The 25,744-nt window shown below is 38.0% G+C and overlaps 1 protein-coding gene across 4 annotated transcripts in view; it reads right to left on the bottom strand.

Moving 5' to 3' along the window:
* The window catches only part of LOC132286960 (ATP-dependent DNA helicase At3g02060, chloroplastic), a 117,541-nt gene that overhangs the window by 21,736 nt on the left and 70,061 nt on the right, over window positions 1-25,744 (bottom strand). For 3 of the 4 annotated variants that reach the window (XM_059789406.1, XM_059789405.1, XM_059789403.1), the window contains one exon: window positions 23,176-23,262. The exons of the other annotated variant lie outside the window; for it this stretch is intronic. In XM_059789406.1, the coding sequence (XP_059645389.1) occupies window positions 23,176-23,262 (87 nt within the window). The remainder of the gene's footprint in view (window positions 1-23,175; window positions 23,263-25,744) is intronic. 4 annotated transcript variants of the gene reach the window in all.

Below are 25,744 nucleotides of genomic sequence, written 5' to 3'. Positions count from 1 at the left end.
GTAAAAGATCAAGAGTATACTTCCGTTGAGAAAGACTAATGCCTTGCTTCGACCGAGCCACCTCAATTCCTAGAAAATACCGAAGTTTGCCCAAATCCTTAATAAGGAAGCTAGAACTCAAGTGATGGATTAGAACTTGTATCCCATCTTTGTCACTGCCGATGATAACGATATCATCTTCACACACCACAAGAATCACAATACCACGCTTCGTTTTCTAAAAAAAAAAAGGGGTCAGCCTGGCTTCTGGTCATACCATGAGTTACCACTGTTTTACTGAACTTATCAAACCATGCATGGGGGGACTGTTTGAGGCCACAGATAGACTTCTTGAGATGACACACACACTCCCCCTTATACTCAAACCCAGGTGGTTGAGTCATATAGACTGTCTTAGTAAGGTCACCGTGCAGAAAGGCATTTTTAACATCAAGTTGATGAAGTGGCCAGTTTAGATTAGCTGCAAGAGAGATTATCACACAAACATAATTCAATTTGGCCACAAGAGAGAACGTCTCAGTATAATCAAGGCCACAAGTCTGAGTGTAGCCTTTAGCAACAAGTCGAGTTTTGAGACGGTCAACAATACCATCAGGCTTCTGTTTAACAGTAAAAACCTAACGACAACCAACAACCTGAGTATCAGCAGGCTTAGGAACAAGGTCCCAAGTATGATTCAATTTTAAAGCATTTATTTCTTCTTCCATAGCTTTCCTCCACCCAGGATGAGAAAGTGCCTCCCTGTAGGACTTAGGGAAGAGCAACAGAGGATAATGCCAAAGAAAAAGCTTGAAAGGAGGAGGACAATTTATTGTACGATACAAAATCGGAGATAGGGTGGTTGGTACAAGACTGTTTACCTTTCTGAACAACAATAGGTTAATCAAGATCAGAGTCCGGAGAGATGGAAGAATCTCCAGGTGTTGAAGCGACTGGTGGAAGTGGCAAGGTTGGGTTTACTACTTCAGTCATTGGAACATGATTAACCATTCTTTTCCAGCGACGAGCATAGACACGAAGAGCTGGTGGGATGTCAAAATAAAAAATTGGAGTTGGAAGAACAGACTCTTGAAGAATAGAGTCCTCCAAACGACTGCCTTCCTGGGAATAATAAGGAACATCCTTAAAGAAAGTTACATCTGCACACACAAATTGTTTACGAAGAGTTGGACTATAACATTTATATCCCTTTTGAGTGCGAGAATAACCTACGAAAATACATTTGTGAGCACGAAGATCAAGTTTGTCTCGTCCCGGGCTTAAATTATGAACAAAACAAACACACCCAAACACCTTTGGAGGAATGGAAAAAGGGTTTTTGTCAGGAAACATCAGTTGGAAGGGTGATTTTCCTTGAAGGACCCTAGAAGGCATATGGTTTAAAAGATGAGCAGCAACCAAAACTGCATCTGCCCAAAAATGTTTTGGAACATACATTTGAATTAATAAGGCACGAGTGATAGCTAGGAGTGGGCCATTCTTCCGTTCCGCAACTTCATTTTGTTGAGGGGTATCAAAACAAGATGTTTAATGGATAATGCCCCCAAACTCAAGAAATTTTGAAAAACATTAAGTTTATATTCAAGGGCATTGTCAGTTCTAAGAAGAAGTAATTTTGCGTCAAACTGATTTTGAATTTTAGCATAAAAGGATTGAAAAACAAAGAATACTTGAGATCTATCTTTAAGAATATAAACCCAAGTTAAACATGAATAATCATCAATAAATGACACAAAATAACGAGCACCAAATAAACCAGTAGTACGAGCTGGTTCCAAAACATCCGAATGTACTAACTTAAAAGGTTTTAAACTTTTATTATCAAAACGAGACTTAAAAGTAGCCCGACGATATTTACTAAGTTTGCAAGCAGTGCAATTAAACTTAGCAAAATCAACTAAAGAAGGGACCAAGGCTCGAAGACTATTTGAATAGGGATGTCCAAGGTGACAATGCCATTGGTAAGCTGAAGAGGAGGTGGAATGTAGAGCTGTCGGAGTAGTAGTTGGCTGGAAGTAGTAAAGACTATCCTTCCCAAACCCCCCACCAATAGTCTTCTTCGTCTTGAGATCCTGAAAAACACAACGGGAAGGAGAAAAAGTAACTGAGCAATTTAAATCTGAGATGATTTTGTGAACTGACAATAAATTGAATGAAAATTAAGGGATATATAAAACTGATGAAAAAGTAAGACCCGAAGTGCGGAAGGTACCAATTCCATGAACAGGTGATTTGGCACCATTCACTATAGTAACAACCGATGGTGAGAAAACATGAGAAATATTAGAAAGAAAAGATGGGTTACCTGTCATGTGATTGGATGCCCCTGAATCAATGATCCAAGGTGTAGAAAAGGAAGCATGGAGACATATATTACTTGAAGTAACGACAGTAGCGGTGGAGGAGGGCTGATTTGCACCCTCACGCTTTACTAGAGAATTATATTCGGCTTTGGAGAGAGTGACTTGTTCATTCACAGGAGTGCGAGTAGTCTCCTCTGAAACCGAAGCTTGATTAGCCCAAGCTGGCTTGCCATGAAGAGCCCAACAGAAGTCAACATAGTAATTGTTTCTGCCACAATGAGTACATTTCTTGCTGCCGCGACCCCCTCTGCCACCACGAGTACCACGGCCTGGGTTAAAAGGACCTCTACCCCCTCGTCCTCCACGGAAAGTATCATGTCGCTTAGTAGGAACAACAAGAGCAGAGTGGTTGTCCTTCTCAATCACAAGGGCATGAATGGATGCTCTTCGAACTCGAGCACAAGTCTCACTTGCTGTGGGTATCTCATTGCCAGACAAAATCTACGAACTGATCGGAGCTAGTTTGGGTTTAAGTTCAGATAAAAAATTTGCCACCCGAAACTCCTCCCTGTGCCCTATTTGTTGTTCTATGTCTGTAGTCAATGGTTTAGTTCGGGAAAGGAAGATCATGTTTGCCTACTGAAGAAGTCCTTGTATGGGTTGAAGCAGTCTCATAGACAGTGGTACAAGCGATTTGACACCTTTATGGTTGGGAATGGCTACTGTAGGAGTAAGTTTGACAGTTGTGTGTATCACAGGAAGCTCTCAAATGGTTCGTATTTGTACTTGTTGCTATATGTTGAGGACATGTTGATAGCTTGCAAGAAAATGTCTGAAATCAACATGTTGAAGGCTCAACTTAGTGGTGAATTTGAGATAAAAAAGATCTAGTTGCTATAAAGAGGATATTGGGAATGGAAATTCATAGGGATAGAGGCGCGGGCAGATTGTATTTGTCACAGAAGAAATACATTGAGAAGCTGCTGGAACGCTTCGGTATACAGGCATCAAAACCTGTGAACACTCCATTGGCTGCCCACTTTAGACTTTCAGTACGATTGTCACCACAGACCGAGGAGGAGGTGGAGCACATGTCTCGTGTTCCATATGCTAGTGCAGTTGGTAGCCTTATGTATGCTATGGTGTGCACTAGGCCAAACATTTCACATGCAATTAGTGTAATGAGTAGATACATGGATAGACCTGGGAAGGTCCATTGGCAGACTGTGAAGTGGATATCACGATACTTGCGAGGCACTGTAGATGTTTGGTTAGTCTATGACAGAGGCAGCGACATGTGTGGGAGTGTTACTTGATATGTTGATTCGGATTATACTGGAGATTTTGATAGGAGGAGATCCTTGACAGGGTATGTCTTCACTTTTTGTGGGAGTGTGATCAATTGGAAGGCGACTTTGCAGCCCGTAGTTGCATTGTCTACTACTGATGCTGAGTACATGGCAGCTACAGAGGCAATGGCGGAAGCTACATGGTTAAAAGGCTTGGTTGGTGATTGGGCTTGTAGCAGGATGATTTGATTGTGTTTTGCGATAGCCAGAGTGCCATACATTTGATTAAAAATTAGATGTTCCATGAGAGAAGCACATTGATGTCAGGTTTCACTTTATCAGATATGTGGTTGCATAGGGTGCTATTGCAGTGAGGAAGATTGTGTAAAATCCGGCAGATATGATGACTAAGGTTATTCCTACACTCAAGTTCAAACACTGTCCGGACTTGATTGGTACTTGCAGTTGCTGAGGTCCTTAGGGGCATGTAGAGGCGGCGAAAGTAGTAGCTGGAGATTGTGGAGCTTGGCGTAATTCGAGCCAAGGTGGAGATTTGTGATATTATGGCCCGAATTTGGTGCCGGGTCGCGTTGTGACAAAATTTTTGACCCGTTTTTTGCTCATGGGTAGTGGATCATAATTAGTCTCTTGTAAACCGATATATAAGGGCGCTTAGGGTTTGGAGTGGTGTATGAGAGAGACTCTGAAATTTGTACAGAAATAGAGTGAGGGGTTGAAAACTTGTAATCTCCGATTTTATACATAGTGAAAACTTTTGCTGGATCTCAACCGTGGACCCGTAGGTTATTGCCGAACCACGTATAAATCTGTGTTCTTTGTGTGGCATGTTTACCTTTTTGTCGTGATTCTTGGTTCAACTTGGGTACGTTGCGTTTTTCATTATATCTAGTATTGACTATACGGGGACTTTTGCTCCTGTTGCTAAAATGACGACAGTTTGCACATTAATTGCTGTAGCAACAGTTAGTCAGTGGAGTCTTGCACATATGGATGTAAAAAATGCCTTCTTAAATGGGGACTTGGCCGAGGAAGTTTATATAGCTCCTCCTTTTGGTCTTTTTCATATTCATGGAGAAGTGTGTAACTCAAGAAGGCATTATATGGTCTCAAACAAGCTCCAAAAGCTTATTTTGAGAAGTTCTCTACACTGATATGTGGCTTAGGCCTTCATCCCAGTGCACATTATTCTGCTTTATTTATTCGTTTTACTTCTGCTGTCGTATTCTTCTTCTCTTATATGTTGAAGACATGATTCTAACTGGATATGACTCACATGGCATTACTATTTTGAAGTCACAGCTGCAATATCAGTTTGAGATGAAGGATCTTGGTCTCCTCCGCTATTTTCTTGGCATTGAAGTAGCCTATTCTCCCAAGGGCTATCTTCTTTCTCAGTCCAAGTTTGCTGCTGAAGTTATTCACAAAGCTCGTCTCACAGATTCTAAGACAGTTGACACCTCTTTACAACTTAATGTCCGTTACTCTTCAATAGATGGTGTCCCTTTGGCTGATCCAACTTTGTATCGCATTCTAGTTGGCAGTTTAGTATATCTCACAATTATGAGGCCTGATATTACCTATGCAGTACACATTCTTAGTCAGTTTGTCGTCTCCTACTACTGTTCACTGGGTTATCGTTCTTCGTATTTTGCACTATGTTCAAGGTACTTTACATTAGAGTTTGTTGTTTGCTTCCACTTATTCTTTGGAACTTCGAGCCTTTTCTGATGCTAACTCGGCTAGGACCAACCGATCGTAGGTCCACAACTGGCTTTTGTGTTTTTCTTGGTGATCCTCTCATCTCCTGGAAAAGCAAAAAACAGACAGTTGTTACTCCCTCCTCTGTTGAAGCTGAGTATCGTGCTATGGCAGCCACTACAGCGGAAATTGTGTGGCTCAGATGGTTGCTTAGTGATATGGGTGTTTCTCTTTCTGTTCCTACTCCTATGTATTGTGATAACAAAAATGCCATTCAAATTGCTCGTAACTCAGTTTTTCATGAGCGCACAAAGCATATTGAGATTGATTGTCATTTCATGCGAGATCACCTTCAATTTGGCACTCTCTCTCTCTCATTTGTTTCTTTTACTATGCAACTTCTTCACGAAGTCTCATACTATTATGCGCTTTCATTTTCTTTTAGGCAAACTCTTGATGCTTCTTACTGTAACATCGTGAGTTTGAGGGGGGTGTGTTAGAGGATTTATTTATTAAGGGTAGTCTTGTCTTTTCTTTCGTTTTAGTTAGGACAGTATTGTCTTTTATTTCATTTTAGTTAGGGCATATTTTGTGTATATATATATATATGCATTGTAATACAGAAAAAATATACGATTCAATAATTTAGCATAAGTTCTTCAAAGTTTTCAAAAACAAAAACTACAGAAGACCGCCTCTATCTTTCTTTATATACTACCCTAAAGAAGCTACTTTAGGGTTTTGCACGTAAGCCCCCAAAATATAAGAAACCTTGCTAGTACCTATGCACTTAACTTTCTACTACAAAAGCACCCCAAATATCCAAAGACAACCCGAAATTAAACCTCAATTAAAACATCCACGATCTAAAATTACCAAAATACCCCTAGACTACACTACTTGCTAGAAACCACCCAAAACACTACACATACTATACATATTTTACATAAATTCGCATCACCGATGCAAATATTTAGAATATAACCCTCTAACTATTAATTAGATAATTACTCAAAGTGCCGGTCAAAGGATCCCGCAAGTTCCGCCGAATAAATCAAAATAATTATTAATTAACCAAAGAGTATATACTTCTCTCGTACTTGAGAGTCAAAGCCAGTGATAGGGACCAATTGCATACGATGGCTCTCGCAATATATCTCAACCCATCGCGGATCTGATTCAAGTCTTCGTTAATTAAGAGTTCATCCTTAATTACCGACAATGAACTATTTATGATTGCTATTTATACTCTTGTTTTGATCGCCATCACATACATATAAATATCTCTTGTAATCAAGTGGACACATTCAATTTCATAACGAATCGAAACATAATACATTTGCATTAACCAATTATATAACGCATAAATATCATTTCAGATAACGCAAAGAACATATGTCTCTTCTATCCAAATAAGAATGCGTTATGCCAGGGCATACAAATACTAACAATACATGCCACGGACATGCGTGCCAGATTAAAAGATGGATTAAAATATAAACTAGGTGGAATTCCTTAAAAAATTCAATAATATGGAGGTCAAAACATAAAAACTAAAGAGTTTTATCAAGATATTTTATTTACTTGATCTTTTGTAGCTATTACTTGTTTGAAATGGTAGAAGTCAGAAAGAGAAATGGGAAGAATCTTGCTCTTCGCAACCAAGCTTCGTACTTTACTACAATAGATTATATCTATCACAAACCCTTTTTTTTTTGCTCTACAAGTTCTCTATTTTATTCTTTTATTGCCAACAAAAATATATTTTTTTCTGAACACCTTATTTCTTTATTTTTTCTTCCTTTAAGGGATTCTCTGTGTGTGCGCGCGCGCGCCCGCACATGCGTGTGAGGAATTATCTTTCCTTTTTTAAACAAAGCCCGATTTTTAGAAAGGGTTTGAAATTCTACTTCAGCCAATTCTCTTTTTTTATTTTCTATCATTCTTTACACAATTAGATATAGATAACAACAAATCATTCTTTCTTTGTTCTCTTTTTAAATGAGAGAATTGTTATTGTAGTTGATAAGTTATTGTCGTATGGGATTTTTAATTCTTAATTTGATGAAAAGTTATATTAGTATTATAACATATTATCACATATACTTGAATCCGTGTATTAATCTTTTAGGATTTTTAGGTGTCACGATGTCCACGTCATGCTGCATCCGTGTCATTAGAAGCGCACAAAAAACTGGTGGAACCAGTAAATCGAACAGCACTGGTTGGTTCAGTTTTTTTACAGTTCAGTCTCCATCCGGTTACAAAAACATGGAGCCATTTTTTTACAGATCAATTCTGGTTTGGAGTCCTATAGGATGAAACTGAACCAAACCGTTTCCTGCTTATATATAATATATGATATATAATACATCCATATGAAATAATATAACTATAGGTGGATATATTATTTTTTACTGAAAATTCATATTACGATACTGAACCACATATGACACATCAATTTCCAACTGAAAATTTAATTTTGTTTTCTTCCAAGGCTAAAACTGTGGAAACAAATCGACCTGGTCTTTCATGGTCTGGTTCCATCCTCGCAGTCCGGTTTGGTTCCAATTTTTGTGGAACCCTTAGGACTGGTATGGTTCCAAATACTACCGAATCAGTCCAATTTGAATTGTGTGCACCCCTACGTGTCATGTTTGTGTCAAGTATCTATATCCATGTGTAATTATGATTAATTATTTATTAAATTATGATTAATTATTTGTATTTTATTTTTAATGATTTATTTGATTTAATTTGAATTAATCGCGTTTTTTTTTTAATTTTTAATTGATTTGTTTTAATTGAGTGCTTAGATTAATTATTATTATTTTTAATTAAATTATATTTTGTGTTTATATATGATAATTGTTGTGTGTGTGCTTAATTATTGATTAAATTATTCGGTGTTGTTTTTCTTGGTATGGTGTGACTTAGTTGTAAATTCATGTTTGCTAAGGTGCTTCGTGTAATTAGTTATTTTAATTTAAGTGTTTGTTTAATTATTTATTTTATTTAAATTAATTGGATGTGGGCTTAAGGGAAGTTGGACCAAAAGATGTGGTTTTGGACTTGTATGAAGCCTTATTGGGTTAATTAATAAAGGCCTATGGTTATTTGATTATTTAAATGATCATTTTTGTATTAATTATAAATGTGTATATTTAATTATATATACATATAATTAATTAATATGTGTTATGGAAGAATATATATATATATATATATATATATATATATGTAATATAATACATGTTTATATATATATTATATTATTTAGAGATTATTGTTCTATTTCGTAATCGTAGTAGAAATAGGATTTGGATTCTAATGTGTATAAATATACACATAAGGCTTTAGAGTTAAAAGTTTTACACGTTAGGAAAATAAGAGAGACAGAGAAAGGAAGAAGAAGAGCTGACAAGGAGGAGGCCGGATCTGAAAAGGAGGACGTTGGGATTGGAGGAGACAGTCAAGCTTGAAGCGTCGGTTTCGTTTCGAAACCCACAGGCAAGTTTTCTCTATCTTTCCTCTTGGAACTCATAAATATTTCACCTTGAGTATCAATACTTTAATTAAAATATTAATTTAAATCTTTATTAGAACGGATTAATCAAAGTTAGGACGGATTAATAGGAAAATATTAAGTTAATTGTATTTGATTAAATTAGGATTAAATTGAAGTATGAAAAGCGTGTTTTATTATTATTATTATTATTTTTTGGAATGTTGGATTTTAATTATATACAAAGGTTGTATATATTTAAAATAATTGTTATGCTTGATCTGTGACCTAAGATGATTAATTAGGGTTTATGGAATTTCTGGTAATTTTCTAAAATTTTCTGGTATTTTTATATATTTTTTGGAATTAATTAGATTTATTTTCCTATTATTTGTTTGGATATATATATATATACATACGGCACATATATACGCCGGGGCAAGAATCGGCGTCTCCAATAAGGGGTGCGCTACAGTGCGTCGCGGCACATAGCAGGATGGTCCTGATGATTAATAGATGATCCGGTGTGGGCAGGTGTATATGAAGATGGTACATAAACTGATATAGTCCATTAGATTACTTTAAATGTTAAGTAGATTGATTTGGTGCAGTGTGGATACATGGGAATTCGGTGTACCACGGATTAGAGCCATTACTGTGGCTTGATCAAAGAGAGATTGATAAGGTATAACACAAGTGCATGTATTCGCGGTGAGATGATCCAGTGCTTCGCGTCTCACAAAAAGAGAGAGGAACAACCAACCATAAGAAGCCACGTCATCCAAAAAAAGAGAGCAGTGCGTGGGAGCGCGTGTGACCATCTGCCAGCTAGGAGTGGTGCGTGGAAGCGCGTGAGAGGTGTTTGGTGACATGTGACGACGCGTGGGGGCGCGTGCATAGGGGTTTGATGCCCCGGGAGGTTGTTGTAGCGTTCGTTGATGTCCCAGAGTTGATTTCAAGCTTATTAATGTTGACATCAATTAGAAGAGGAGGTGTTTTAGGTGTTTGAGAGCTGTAGTATGTTGTTACAATATTTTTAGTTGCATTTTTCGGTAATATACTTAATTAATATTACGTGACGGGAGGAAGTGAATATATATATATATATATATATATATATTTAAATTATATATGTGTATATATGGTTTAATTGTTTAGGATAAGTATGGAAAGAGGGGTACATATATATATATACATATTGATATATATGTATATATATATGGAAGGTGTTATACACATGTATATATTAAATGATAGATGTGTATATGTTGTATATATTATTTAAGATGGTTAGTATCATTAGTCTTATTTGGTATATATGGATAGGCTGATTATTAAATTAATTATATGCATTTGATATGCATGCAATGCCTAGGTATGAGTTGTTTTGTTGATAAGTTAATTTGCTTATGTATGAATTGTTTGGTTGATAAATTTAATTTTAAGGTTTGGTACATGGTTGAATTGTAGGCATGGATAAGTTGCCAAAGGCGTAATTATATTGCCCAAGTATATGTATGAATAAAATATAAATAGGACGCATGGATGAGTTGCTAAGTTTTAAAAGTATAAATATATATACTTAAGGAGGCATGGTTGAGTTGCCAATATATAAATAAATATATTTTTAATGGCATGGTTGATTTGCCAATGTATAATTAAATATACTTAAGGAGGCATGGTTGAGTTGCCAATATATAAATAACTATATTTATAAGGGCATGGTTGATTTGCCAAAGCGTAATTAAGTTGCGATGTGTTAGATGATTAAAACTTCATCGATGGTTATTGTCTGAATAGGTTGGATAAGGACTAGATATTCTTAAATTAGAATAATCTAGTCATTATAGGTTAGTGTATTATTTTATGTGCATTAATAAAATAATATTGGTGGAGACATGGATGAATTGTCAAAACCTAGGTATTGGAATCATTATTGAGTTTGGATTAAATATAATATTATTTAATTATATTGTTTAAATGTTTAAATTAACTATTTAGGACGGGATTGAGGTTAATGAACTTTTCTTTAAAAGAAATTGTGGAATGGTCTAGGTATGATTAGTATTTAATCATTGTTTTATTGGATTTGAGAATTTAATAAACCTATTTATGTATTTATTAAATTTTATTAGTGTAGTGTATATATATATATATATATATTATTATTTGTTTATATATATATATATATATATGTATCATTGTATAATAAAGATAAAAGCTTTATCAGGTTTAGATTTGATCAGAGATGATCAACTTATTGGTTTTCAGAGGTCTGGTAGAGAGAACTTGTTCGTAGGGTTTAACCCGCGATTTATTTTTCAGGTTATTAGAAGTTCAAGTCTCAAGGTTGAGGATCCGCAGCTGGAGGACTTATCTATTCTTTCTATGTTACTTCAAAGTAGAATATTATACTTCAGTAAATATTAATGAATTTATGGATAGTGGATTTCGGTTAAGGGGTCCTTGAGTTACGGGATTCCTGAGTTGTAATCATTGGAGAGTTATTAATAGAAACTTTTACTTATTAGTTTTTCTTCAACAAGTTATTTATTCTTTTTATTTCTTCTTGTATTCTGTGTTCGTTTAAATGCTAAATTGTTTTGATATTCCCGTGTTTTCGGGTGTGGGCCTGGCCAACCTACACTTGGAAATTGTGGGGTATCACACCATGCATCTTGTTTTTTTTTTTTTTTTTGATAAGTAAAATGTATTAAAAAGTGTTCAAACGGGGAACGCGTCCCAAGAGCTATACAGAGGCCGAAGCCAGAGATAAGGTCCTAAGGACCCACCGAACCCAAAAAATCAATAAACTCATCAATAGATATACAGTTTCTCCCAAAACCCAACTAAAAAGAGAGCTAATAATATAAAACTTCAAAGCCCCTAAGGAAGATTCCTCCTTTTCAAAAGATCTTCTATTCACCTCCTTCCATAAGCACCACCAAACACAAGGGGAACCACCCTCAAACACTCCCGGGTGTGCGCTCCCACACCTACAGCCCCCTCGAGGACCAAGCCATAACCCAATGGACGCCGAAAAGGCCAAAGAAAAGGATCCAACAGTCGTGAGCTACATGGCAATGCAAAAGAAGGTGATCCACAAACTCGTTACTCCTCTTGCACAAACAACACTAATTGATTGTAATCTGTCTTCTCTTTCTCAAATTATCCAGGGTCAAAATCTTACCCCAAACAACGCCATACCGTCTTCTAAGGGAAATTAGAACCATGAAAATCAGAGAGACAACAGAATAAGGAACAAACCTCGAATCTCCCTTGAGAGGAAGGCACCCAAACCAGAGAGTCAGTGCAACTACCATCTACCTCCTGTCCGTACAACAACTCCAACAAATCTGCAACATCATCCAACTCCCAATCCTGAAAGGAACGCAGAAAATGCACATCCCACGCGAGCCTACCGTTATCGAGCCGACAACAGTCGGCCACCAACGCATGTCTATCCACGGCAATTCGGAATAGTCTGGGAAAGGAATGAGCCAACGGGCAATCAACACACCATAAATCCTCCCAGAAATGTACTCTACTGCCATCCTGTACACTGAATCTAATATGCTTAGAAAATTCATCCCATCCCTTACGAATGAATTTCCAAACTCCCACACCTCCAGCTAATTTGACCGGATCAGAGGACCAACCGCCTCTCTCCTCCTCGTAGCGGCACACAACAACCTTCCTCCAAAGACGATGGCACTCACTTCCGAATTTCCACAACCACTTTCCCATAAGAGCCTTGTTGAAAAGGGCCAACCTCCTAATGCCCATCCCTCCCAATGGAATTGGCCTGCACACTTGATCCCAACGAACAAGATGATACTTGAACTCCTCCCTCCGTCCACCCCCAAGGGAGTTCCGTTGAAGTCTATCAATCCTTTCAACAATCGAGACAGGAACCTGAAAAAGGGAGAGAAAGTATGTAAGGAGACTCGAAAGCGTACTCATCAAAAGAGTAACCTTCCCACCCTTCGAAAGATACTGCTTCTTCCAACCAGCCAGTCTCCTTTCGAATCGCTCAATTGCAGGATCCCAACCTCCCAGCCTCATTAACGGAGCACCCAACGGCAAACCCAAATAGGAGATAGAAAAAGACACCACCCCACACCCAAGAACTGCAGCAAAAGATGCGGTGTCTTGAACCTCCCTTATAGGGGGACAAGCATGCTCTTTCTGACACTAATTTTCAAACTAGAAACTGCTTGAAAACAAACCAGGACACACATCAAATATCTCAAACGCGACACATCAACATGATAGAAAACCAAGGTATCATCCGCAAACAATAAATGAGAGATCTCCATCTGATGACCCGAGTCTCCATAATAGTAAGGAATAAAAACGGAGATAGAGGATCGCCGTGTCTCAATCCATGCTTCTTTATTTATATCTCTATTCAACCTATCTACACTTTCTGCTAAGTTGTAAATTGCTGATTCACCTTATTTTGCACTGAATTTTTTTATATAAATGATAAGCGCCGAATATTGCATATTCAAGCGCCCTTAATTGCATTATTTAAGTCCATTGTTTGTTTAATTATGTAGATTACCTTCATATGCACGTTTTTGCATATTTTCAGGTTCATTGGCCAAAAAGAAGCAAGAAGGATGCTTTGTGGAGTTTTGAACATCAAAGGTCACAATGCTGAATTTCTGGCAGCAGTGGAACCTGGACTTTGCTTGCCATTTTGACCTTGAAAACTCGAGAACTGGACTTCCCTCATAACATGACATATTTAGAGCTCTGAATCAGCTTTCCAAATCTTCAAGCAGGTCGTCATTCGGAGTTCGGAGCAGAGAGTTATGATCTTCTTATCATAGGTGCTCAGAACTGCCTGGCAGCAATGAATTTCTGCCTTGCTCTTCAATTTCGACCAACCATCCTTGAGAATTGGATCTCCACCAAAACATAAAGTTTTTAGAACTCTGAATTAGCTTTCCAAATCTTCAAACGGTTGATCATTTGGATTTCAGAGCACAAAGTTATGGCCGTTTTACCAAAGTAGGTCCGGGCGGAGCAAACCAAGCATAAGGCATTCTGGCCAATTTTCGAGTGCTCGAGGCCTTATTTCGAGTGCTCGAAATTAGGGCAGATTGCTTCACGAGATCAGCAGTGGAGTTAGGACTTTGCTCGCCATTTTGACCCAGAAAGCTCGAGAATTGGACTTCCATCATAACATGAAAGATTTAGAGCTCTGAATTAGCTTTCTAAATCTTCAAACGGTTCATCATTCGGAGCTCGGAGTAGAGAGTTATGGCCTTGTTACCAGAGGTGCGCAGAACTGCCTGGCAGCACTGAAGTACTGCCTTTCTCCCCATTTTCGACCAACCAGACTTGAGATTTGGGTCTTCATCAAAACATGAAGTTTTTAAAGCTCTGAATCAGCTCTCCAAATCTTTAAACGGTTCGTCATTCGGAGTTCGGAGCGCAAAGTTATGGCCATTTCATCAAAATAGGTCTGGGCGGAGCAAGTGAAGCATGGAGCTTTTTACACTAAATTCGAGTGCTCGAGGCCCTATTTCGAGCACTCGAAATTTGGGCAGTTTGCTCCACGAGACAGCCCACTTGTGCTCTGAAATTTTCAACTTTGGATTTCCCTATTAATGAGGTGGTTGGGGATGTTTTTTGGAGGAGAGAGAGGGTTTTGTTGGAGGACAAAAGGCAACCAAAGGCCACACATTTCATATCCTTGAATTTTTGTAAGATAGAGGAGAGAGAAGAGAGCAAAGAGGAGGAGTTCTTGAAGCTTCAAGGAGGAAGCTCGAAAATGGAGGGGAAAGCCTTGCTTCTTCCTTCATCTAGGGCCACCATGGGTAACTAAACCTCCTCTAGGGAGGTGATGAAGCTCCATTTTGTAAGCTTTGCTTTGTTTTGATTTATATTTGGGGGTTAATATATGTATGTAATCCTTCCATGAACTAGAGCTCTTCATTTGATGTAATGAATTTCAATACCTATACATAATCATCTTGAGTTAAATATCTTGTCTTAGATGGTTTTTCTCCTATGATTATATTGCTACATTTTCATAGTGACAATGGAATGGAGTTTATGGAAGTGTTGTTAATAGCATGATATTTAGGAGATTTGATAATCTATTGCTTAGGATCTTCCTTTGATAGATTATTCTTGGATTCTGTGTCATGTGCTTCTACTATGTGATTAAGGGCTTGATAACTCTATGCTTAGTGAGTATGTCTAAGGTTACAACCTAGTTTAGGTAACCAAAACATGCAATGCTTTGATAGGTTATTCTTACCTATTGATTTCATAAATTTCTTGAAGGGAATGTAATAATTTGTGTTGTTGCATCCTATGGTTATACATATATGTTATTCCCCTAAGTAAATCATATCCTAGCATGCTTATTGATGGTTGTGGAGTCTCTTCCCTAGTCTCTTCTCTATTGTTCTATTTCATCCTAAATTCCTTGCACTTTGAATTCCTAATTTAAGTGACAGCAAACAAAACCTTTATGAACACCCCCTCATCATTCTAGAAAGATTCTAGACACTAAGGTTGCCGTAAGACTAGCGCAGTCCCAGTGGTTCGACTTACCCGACCAATAGCCCTATTTTACAATGATTCGTGCTATTGCGAAGGTTGATGTTTAATTGACCAACCGATCAATTTTTGGCGCCGTTGCCGGGGACTGCAAACGGTTTAGCGACCAAGGTTCTAGGGTTAATTTTAGTTTGATTGTGAATATTGTGTCTTGTGAATATTCCTTGTGTGTTTTGACCATCTTTGTGTTTTAAGTGTTGTAAGATTCTAGGGACTCGAAGCTCGCCGTGGGAATGCTAGCAAATTGTAAGTCTAGAGGACCCCAGGTAAGTCTCGTGACTTCTAGTTTCGAGTTGTGAATATTGTGCATGTGTTAAATTTAGTTTTAGTTTAGTTGTGAAGCCCTTGTTGAGGCTCTTATCCTGTTTAAATTTCGTGTTCAAGCATCGGTCCTTGTCGTGGCCAATTTAATTTTTGTCTTGATAATTGAGGAGAAAGGGAATATCATATGTGGAGGTTATGGTGATGAAGTGTTGTGTTGATTGCTTTGTGTGTTGTTGAATTACTCCTAGATGGAGAATAATTGTCTCCCAACTCAATTCTACGCACCACATGCGTTTTGTGCTTTTTGCTCTAGTAATACACATTATACAAGAGATTGTCTTCCAACGAGACAATTCTCGGATTTTTATCTAGAGCAACCAAATGCAAATTTCTCTGAACCGGGTAGTGATCCATACTTCAATGGTTATGACTCGAGTAGGGGAGATCACCAAAATTTCTTGTGGCATGACATAGGAAATTCAACCCCACAATCTCATATGCAACCTTTTCAACCCAATGATCATCCTTTCCCGCCCTCTTCTCCTTTTCCACCGTCTCCATTGGATGAGCTAATTGTTGCTAACAAACAAATGATGGAGTCTATGCACACGCAAATGATGGAGTCTATGCACACGCAAATGATGGACTCCAACAATCAACTATTGGCCTCCCTTGCTAGCATGCATCCAACAATCAACTATTGGCCTCCCTTGCTAGCATGCAATCCACAGTAGAGTTTATCAATCAAGTGGTACCATATCACCAGTCCCAAGTTAGTGCAATGATAGATGACCAAATATCTCAAATTCAACAAAGGATTAATGCTAAAAATCATGAAGAGGAGGAAACATTTTCATTTGAATTTATGGCCAATCCAAAAGAAAATTCTATGAATGATGAGATTACTCCTAGTAACTTTCATCATGAGAATGATCAAGTGGTTATTACATGTGAAAATGATGAAATGGTGGTTGAAGATCAAATTGTTGCCACTCATAAAATGGAAGAATTTGTGGTTAAAAATGAGGAAAAAGATGATGAGATTGCATCCTTTAAAACTCCAGAACAACCCCTAAATAATCCTTTGCTTGATGCACCTCCTTCAATGGAGGATCCTCTAAAAGCTTGTTTGGCTCATTTCAATTGTGAGGATTTTAATGTTGACAATTCCATTTCGGAGGTGAATTCTTTACTTAATATTCATCCACCTATTCATTCTCTTCCTTGGTCAACATCAAATGTATCTCTTTCTTGGAAGCTTACATCTCATCCCATTCCCTCACTTGAGTTGTCTCAAGTTGTTGAGCCCAAACCGCCGGATAAGTGTGAGGAGGATGTTGAAATTTTGAAGGATAAGTTGTCGAGCATTCCCGTGCTCAATATGACCCTTCAAAAGCCTTTGCTAGGTGCACTCTCACCTACTCCATCTTCCTATAATCCAAATAAGCCCCATAATCCAAAGTTCTTCATTGAGGATGAAGAGTGGGTTGAGGTCTTTCCGCTACCTCTTTTCCACTTTTGTCTTCAAGCTCTTCCTCCCTCGCTTTTAAAAGAATTATCCTATTTGGGGAAGCTTGAATCTCTTGAGAGACATGGTATAGGGTAAGGAGGACTAACCTGATCTCGGTGTGTCTAGCTATCGAGATTTTTGAGGATTAGTACCTGCTCTAACTTCGTCTAGCTATCGACATTAAATTTAGCAAAGCAAGGGAAGCAATTCTTTCAATTTCCAAGCTTCTTTCTCTTTGAAATTGCTCGTGCCTTGCAAAATTTTCTGGGAAACGGTTTAGAAAAGCCAAAAATTTGATTTTTCTTAGACCTTCTCAACTCTAATTTTCATTCCCGGAAATTTCCATCGCTTCCTAGCAATTTCATCGGATCTTGGGAATGCTACTCATGTGCATAATGTCTCATTTGTAATACATTCTTGAAAATTTTCGCAAAATCATCCATGCATTGAAATTCTTACATTGTTTAAAATTTTTCCATGCATTTGCAATGTTTGAAAATTTTTCAAAATTCCCCATGCATTGTCCCATGCAAAATTTCAATTTCTTTCCATGCATGCAAAGCTTCAAAAATCCATCCATGCATTAGATTGGAATAATGTGCAAAGTTTTAAAATTTTCCATGCATGGCTTGAATTGAAGCTGCTGCTTGCAATGATTTTTCAATGCATGGGAATGACATGAAAAATTTTCGACGCATGGAATGGCATGCAAAGTTTTCAAATATTTTTCCAACTACCATGCAAAGCTTTAAAAATCTTTCCATGCATGGGAATGGCATGCCAAGTTTAAAAATTTTCCATCCATGCATTGGAATAGAATGAATTTGCAAAGTTCAAAATTCATCCATACATTGGAAATGTGTTGCATTTTGAAATTTTTTCCAATTATATTCATGCATTAGCAAGATGTTGCAAAGTTTGACACATTTGTTTCAGCAATTGCATCCACTCAAAATGCTCACTGGGCCAAGATTCTAGTGCTCGAATGATCTAACCAAAATTCCATGAGCTACTACCCATTTTGGAGCACTCTAAATTCCATTTGGATTGCTCCAAATGTCTTCACCATCAATCCCAAGCTCACTGCCCATTTTTGGAGCACTCTAGCTTCCATTTGGATTGCTCCAAATTACCACACCAACTTGCCGAAGTCACTGCCTTCATTTCGAGCAATCTAGCTCCATTTTAGAGTGCTCTAATTGTGAACCAATCTTGTATGCACCACTGCCCAATTTTAGAGCGCTCTAAATTCCATTTGGATTGCTCCAAATTTCAGTCCTCACAGCCGAGCTCACCCCCTAGCCTACTGAGCCATTTTCGAGCACTCTAAATTCTTGTTTGAGTGCTCGAATTTCATGCACCAACCCACCCAACTCACTGCTCTCAGTTCGAGCACTCGCCGATCCTATTTGGAGTGCTCGAATTCCACCTTCTTTCTCTCTCCATAGCCAACCCCAACATACCGAACCTACTGGCTCCATTTCGAGCACTCGAGCTCCCCCTAGCGAGTGCTCGAACACCTCATGCCAACGCCCCGAGCACTCGTTGCCTCACCCTCAACCTCTCTCAACCTCTCGGCATCTCTCCATCCAGGCCAACCCCTGCATGCCAACTAGCCACCACCCTGCCACCAACCTACCCACACCAAGTAACCCAACCCCATCACTCCTCTCGGTTTGCACCAATCAACCCAACCCCATGCCCACCATGCTTTCACCACCCTCACCATGCACACCACTACACAACACTCCACCCTCGGCACACCACCATGCACCCACAACTAACCAAACCAACCTCATCCATGCAAGCTCACACTCGGCAACTCATCCATCTCTTCCAAACCCACCACCTCACAACCATCTCATCAACCACTCCATGCACCAACCCTCCCATGCCAAGCTCTCCTCTCGGCCACCACCCTTCACACTCAATCAACCCCATCCTCAATTCCTCCACAACACCCTCATGCATGCCATTCAAAAAAAAAAAAAAAATGGCACACTTTTGGCATTCTTTTGCTATCCATTTTACACTTGTGGCTAATGTCTGCATTTGTGTTTTGTTTGGATTTTTATCTTGCACTACAATTCAGGTTAGTGTTTTTAATTCTGTTTTGATTTTTCTTAAGAGCCTATGCTTTTACATGTGTATATTAGTTGTATTTTAATAGGTCTTCATGTCCAAGTTTGGGGGACGCAATTGCGCACTCACATAGCTGAACATCTTCGCCTTTGTCACTCCACTTGGTATTATTGTTCCTTTCCCCCCTTTTTGCTCTTCTTTTCATTTACTTGTCTTCTCACATTGAGGACAATGTGACATTCAAGTTTGGGGGTGCATTTATGCATTTTTGGTTTTACATTTTTGCTAAGCAATGATAATGGAATTTGAAACCTGTTGGAGATGAAAGCATATGTTTAAAACTTTGTGTATAGAAGCAGCTGATATTTTTGAAAATAAAGAAAATTTGAGTTAAAATGATCATGTAGATTCAAATTAATCTGTATAAATGTCTCAATTAAATTCTCGTTGGATTTGACACTCTTTTAAGCTTCACAATGCACAGATGCACATTGAAAACTTAACTGTGAGGCATGCAACTTGATTGACCTTGACCTTGGCCCAGTTAATCTGATTTGATGAACCTAATGGATGAATACTTTTGGCATGAGTCTAAAAAAAAAAAAAAAAAAAAAATGAAAGAAAGAAAATAATGACCAGTTGACGTTCGTAGCCTTTCCAACTCGAGTTATTAAGCCCTATGAGTGTCTCTACACTTAACACCCTAAAGCCGTCTGGTTTGGGAGTTGTTGGCCTAACGCTTCCTACAAGGGTTGGTTAGAAAGCTTAAAGGACTTAAACATTGCACGGCCATTCAATAAAATTGTAATAAACATGGTTCGCTAGAGTTGGAAGCCTTTCTAACTTGAGCTATTAAGCCCTTTGGAGCGTCTCTACACTTAACACCCTAAAGCCATCTGGTTTGGGAGTTGTTGGCCTAACGCTTGCTACATAGGTTGGTTAGAAAGCTTAAGGATTGCACAACCATTCTATGTTTCGCTTATGAGTTGCAATAAATTGTCAACAAGCAACAAAAGTTGTCTTGTAAATAAAATCATGCCTTAGGGACCTCATTTAAAGGGGAATTCAATGATTTGAAAACTTGTGCTTTGGAATTGGAAAAGAAAGAAAAAGCCGCATGTTGAGAATCCAATTCACTTTCACTGAAGTTAGAGTTGATTTCCATTCAAGAGATGATAATTGAGTTATTTATATAGTCTATGATGTTGATACATACATGTTGAAATGTGTTTAGTATCAATGCTTCATATATGCAAGGTAGTCTTCCCAATGACCCCATCTCCAGTTCTTTGTTGTTTCAAATTGTATTTGAGCTATGTTTGCACTTCATTTCACCATGGATGATATTTTTGTGGTAGCATGCCCATGGTTGTATTTTCATTGAAGTATTCATTTTGGTTTTGCTAAGGGACTAGCAAAATGTAAGTTTGGGGGTGTGATAAGCGCCGAATATTGCATATTCAAGCGCCCTTAATTGCATTATTTAAGTCCATTGTTTGTTTAATTATGTAGATTACCTTCATATGCACGTTTTTGCATATTTTCAGGTTCATTGGCCAAAAAGAAGCAAGAAGGATGCTTTGTGGAGTTTTGAACATCAAAGGTCACAATGCTGAATTTCTGGCAGCAGTGGAACCTGGACTTTGCTTGCCATTTTGACCTTGAAAACTCGAGAACTGGACTTCCCTCATAACATGACATATTTAGAGCTCTGAATCAGCTTTCCAAATCTTCAAGCAGTTCGTCATTCGGAGTTCGGAGCAGAGAGTTATGATCTTCTTATCATAGGTGCTCAGAACTGCCTAGCAGCAATGAATTTCTGCCTTGCTCTTCAATTTCGACCAACCATCCTTGAGAATTGGATCTCCACCAAAACATAAAGTTTTTAGAACTCTGAATTAGCTTTCCAAATCTTCAAACGGTTGATCATTTGGATTTCAGAGCACAAAGTTATGGCCGTTTTACCAAAGTAGGTCCGGGCGGAGCAAACCAAGCATAAGGCATTCTGGCCAATTTTCGAGTGCTCGAGGCCTTATTTCGAGTGCTCGAAATTAGGGCAGATTGCTTCACGAGATCAGCAGTGGAGTTAGGACTTTGCTCGCCATTTTGACACAGAAAGCTCGAGAATTGGACTTCCATCATAACATGAAAGATTTAGAGCTCTGAATTAGCTTTCTAAATCTTCAAACGGTTCATCATTCGGAGCTCGGAGCAGAGAGTTATGGCCTTGTTACCAGAGGTGCGCAGAACTGCCTGGCAGCACTGAAGTACTGCCTTTCTCCCCATTTTCGACCAACCAGACTTGAGATTTGGGTCTTCATCAAAACATGAAGTTTTTAAAGCTCTGAATCAGCTCTCCAAATCTTTAAACGGTTCGTCATTCGGAGTTCGGAGCGCAAAGTTATGGCCATTTCATCAAAATAGGTCTGGGCGGAGCAAGTGAAGCATGGAGCTTTTTACACTAAATTTGAGTGCTCGAGGCCCTATTTCGAGCACTCGAAATTTGGGCAGTTTGCTCCACGAGACAGCCCACTTGTGCTCTGAAATTTTCAACTTTGGATTTCCCTATTAATGAGGTGGTTGGGGATGTTTTTTGGAGGAGAGAGAGGGTTTTGTTGGAGGACAAAAGGAAACCAAAGGCCACACATTTCATATCCTTGAATTTTTGTAAGATAGAGGAGAGAGAAGAGAGCAAAGAGGAGGAGTTCTTGAAGCTTCAAGGAGGAAGCTCGAAAATGGAGGGGAAAGCCTTGCTTCTTCCTTCATCTAGGGCCACCATGGGTAACTAAACCTCCTATAGGGAGGTGATGAAGCTCCATTTTGTAAGCTTTGCTTTGTTTTGATTTATATTTGGGGGTTAATATATGTATGTAATCCTTCCATGAACTAGAGCTCTTCATTTGATGTAATGAATTTCAATACCTATACATAATCATCTTGAGTTAAATATCTTGTCTTAGATGGTTTTTCTCCTATGATTATATTGCTACATTTTCATAGTGACAATGGAATGGAGTTTATGGAAGTGTTGTTAATAGCATGATATTTAGGAGATTTGATAATCTATTGCTTAGGATCTTCCTTTGATAGATTATTCTTGGATTCTGTGTCATGTGCTTCTACTATGTGATTAAGGGCTTGATAACTCTATGCTTAGTGAGTATGTCTAAGGTTACAACCTAGTTTAGGTAACCAAAACATGCAATGCTTTGATAGGTTATTCTTACCTATTGATTTCATAAATTTCTTGAAGGGAATGTAATAATTTGTGTTGTTGCATCCTATGGTTATACATATATGTTATTCCCCTAAGTAAATCATATCCTAGCATACTTATTGATGGTTGTGGAGTCTCTTCCCTAGTCTCTTCTCTATTGTTCTATTTCATCCTAAATTCCTTGCAAATTAGTGTTTTATGCACTTTGAATTCCTAATTTAAGTGACAGCAAACAAAACCTTTATGAACACCCCCTCATCATTCTAGAAAGATTCTAGACACTAAGGTTGCCGTAAGACTAGCGCAGTCCCAGTGGTTCGACTTACCCGACCAATAGCCCTATTTTACAATGATTCGTGCTACTGCTAAGGTTGATGTTTAATTGACCAACCGATCAATAAATCATCTAACAATTTTGTTTAACCTTATTTACACTTTTTTTTATCTTCACCTTTAATTTATTTATTTTTATATCTTTCCAAATTCTTGTGTTTTTCAAATTTCTGTCACTTTTTGAAGTTCTTTCTCTGATGTAGTATCACTTGTATTTCATCGTTCCACCACTATGTTTCTTTCTTTAGAAATTTCTTCCCTTTGGTATTAAAGAACAACATAATTATCTAGGGTAAATTTCACGGACCTACTAAACATATGGTTAATAGGACATACCAAGAGAAAATAATAATAATGATATTATAACATACCAGTGCTTGATCAGAAAGTAGTGACTTATCGGGGTAAAATAAGTGTGCATGGGCTTCCTTATCAGCCCGCCCCACCCTTCCACGCAACTGTTGTTATAAAAAATAAAAAAAATAAAAAGAAGAGAGAGAAAAAAGAAGAACATAAAACATTAAAATCCCTTGTTACAATGAATTAAACCACCATAGCAACTTTCAAATTAACCATGAACTGATCCAACCATAGAAGACTTGAAATTTGATACAAACACGAGTTACAGCATGTAGCAGTAAGTTCAGTACAGACAGTTAAACTACTCGCATGATCAACCGGTCCTGGAAGCATGGATTTTTATGAAGCCTATTAAATTTTCTTGAATATCACAAGGATTTAAATGCAGATAATTTAACAGATTTTTTTATTTATTTATTATTACAGTAATTTTAATTTCATTCAAATATCACGAAAAGGAAAAGGATCAACCAAACACACACAAAACAAATCTATATATGTAAACAAGGATACTGCATATATGATTTTGTGTAAAGTCAAGAAAATCAAAACAATTGAAGCCCACAAAGAAAAGTAGAACTTTAGGAGCATATTGTTTACTTCTAATATATTTTTCTAAGAAAACAAAATCAATTTTTGGACTTTGATTGTCAGACCTACTATTCACCATCTTGGAAGGCAATCTTGTCAGTTAGAGACCTCATGTTGCAGCACTTGAGATTGCATGTCAATAATGGTACTACTTTGAGTCTGTTTTTTGACCCATGGTTCAATGGTGCATCTTTGCAGCAAAAGTTTTCCTTAGAAGACTTTCTGATGCTGGATTTCAATTCAAAGACACTGTCAGCATCCTTTGAAACTCTGGTAGATGAGCTGTCCCAACTTCTTGGCCTGAAGAAATTGGATGTTGTTTGAATAGAGCTGTGAATCCAGTAGAGGAGGATGCTGTGGTGTGATATAATGAAAAAATTTCTTTTAAAGTAGCATGGATGATTTATAGACAGCAAGGAGTTCAAGTGCCTAGGTATATGCTGGTTTGGAATGGTTGCAGGCCTAGCTCTCTCTTTTGGTTGTTCTAGTGCTGCAGCATTCCAACAAATCTTTCATCAATTTAAGGAGAAGACATCTCACTATCATCTCAGTTCATCACAATTGTTACTGTGGGAGGACTCTAATGATCACTTGTTCTGGACATGCAACTATGCTAGTCAAGTTTGGAATTAGTTTATTCACTTATGCAAATGGGATGGCTTACAAGATCTTCATTCATTGGATGCAGTCACTCGATGGTTCATTAACACTTTTGCAGATTCTTCTATTAAGAGTAGGCCAGTAGGGTTTCAAAATGTTTCTTTACTGCAACCAAATGGAGTTTATGGTCTCAGAGGAATAGAAGATTACATGGTGGACTGTTGACCTCTACAGATCAGTAGCCATTGGAGGCTTTGGAGCATGTTCGGAAGGGATTTCCTCTATGGGAATCTTTTAGTTGATTTACATGTAATTTTTTAAGTTTCACATGCTTATTTCTTTGTCTTGGTATAGTTTAGGGTATGCCCTGGACTAGTTGTTCTCTTTGTGATCTCTGTCTTGATCACTTCTCTTTTGTATTGTCCATTTGTATCAATAAAATTATCAACATTAAGGGGACAAAAAAAATTTGCGTTTCTGTTTTGCACCAGAAATTGTTAGGTCGTCAGGACTTACTACTAGCAATTTTCATAACAAAAGACTCTATTTACTTTTCAATGTTAGTTGAAGTGTTAAGAGTTAGATGTTGATGATCAATGGATCTTGCAGATGACAATTGGAGATTAGGACACGGGCAAAAGGATAAAATCACCTCTCAAATACCCAGCTCACCAATTAGCATTTTGTTCTAAACATTTGTATCACAGATTATGCTCCACTTTAGAATGCATCACATACTTTATAGAGTGTATATAAACAGTTTTTAAAATGAAATCTCGTGTTTCTGAAGAAATAGAGAATCCAATTGATAGACGCATCAATCGTCCCTCACTGGTTTAGTTAGACCGGGTTGAACCAACAATGGATCGATTGAATCTAGTGGAAATTAAGTTTTCTTTTCTGTTTTAAACTCAAAAACCCTAATAGCTCTGATCAAAAACCTACTTAAAGATTCTTAGGCCTATATAACGAGAATAGTAGCATACACAAGAATACATGAACAACTTATACGCAATTAATACAGCAACGACTAAGTTTTTTTTCCAACATCGGTGTAGCACGAGAAAAGAGACTGTGGTGTGGATTTGGAGAATAGACCAAGTCCTAGGTAGGACTTGAGGTACCGAAGAATTTGGTATACTGCATCTAAGTGTGAGGTCCGACGAGCATGCATGAATTGACTCACAACATTAACCGCAAATGTGAGATCAGGTCTAGTGTTTGTTAGATAAATTAAGCAGCCAACAAGGCGTTGATAAGCAGACGGATCTGGAAAAAGGTCTCCAGACTCGGCATGAAGCCGATGCGTCGAATCAATAGGAGAGGAAGCAAGACAACACCCAAGCAGACCAGTGTCCCGTAGGAGGTCTAACGCATACTTCCACTGAG

Source organism: Cornus florida, unplaced genomic scaffold (genome assembly GCF_030987335.1).
Source record: "Cornus florida cultivar Cherokee Brave unplaced genomic scaffold, ASM3098733v1 CherokeeBrave_3.0.0_Hap2_Chr11, whole genome shotgun sequence".
Lineage (NCBI taxonomy): Eukaryota > Viridiplantae > Streptophyta > Magnoliopsida > Cornales > Cornaceae > Cornus > Cornus florida.
This window is presented reverse-complemented; position numbering and strand designations above follow the sequence as displayed.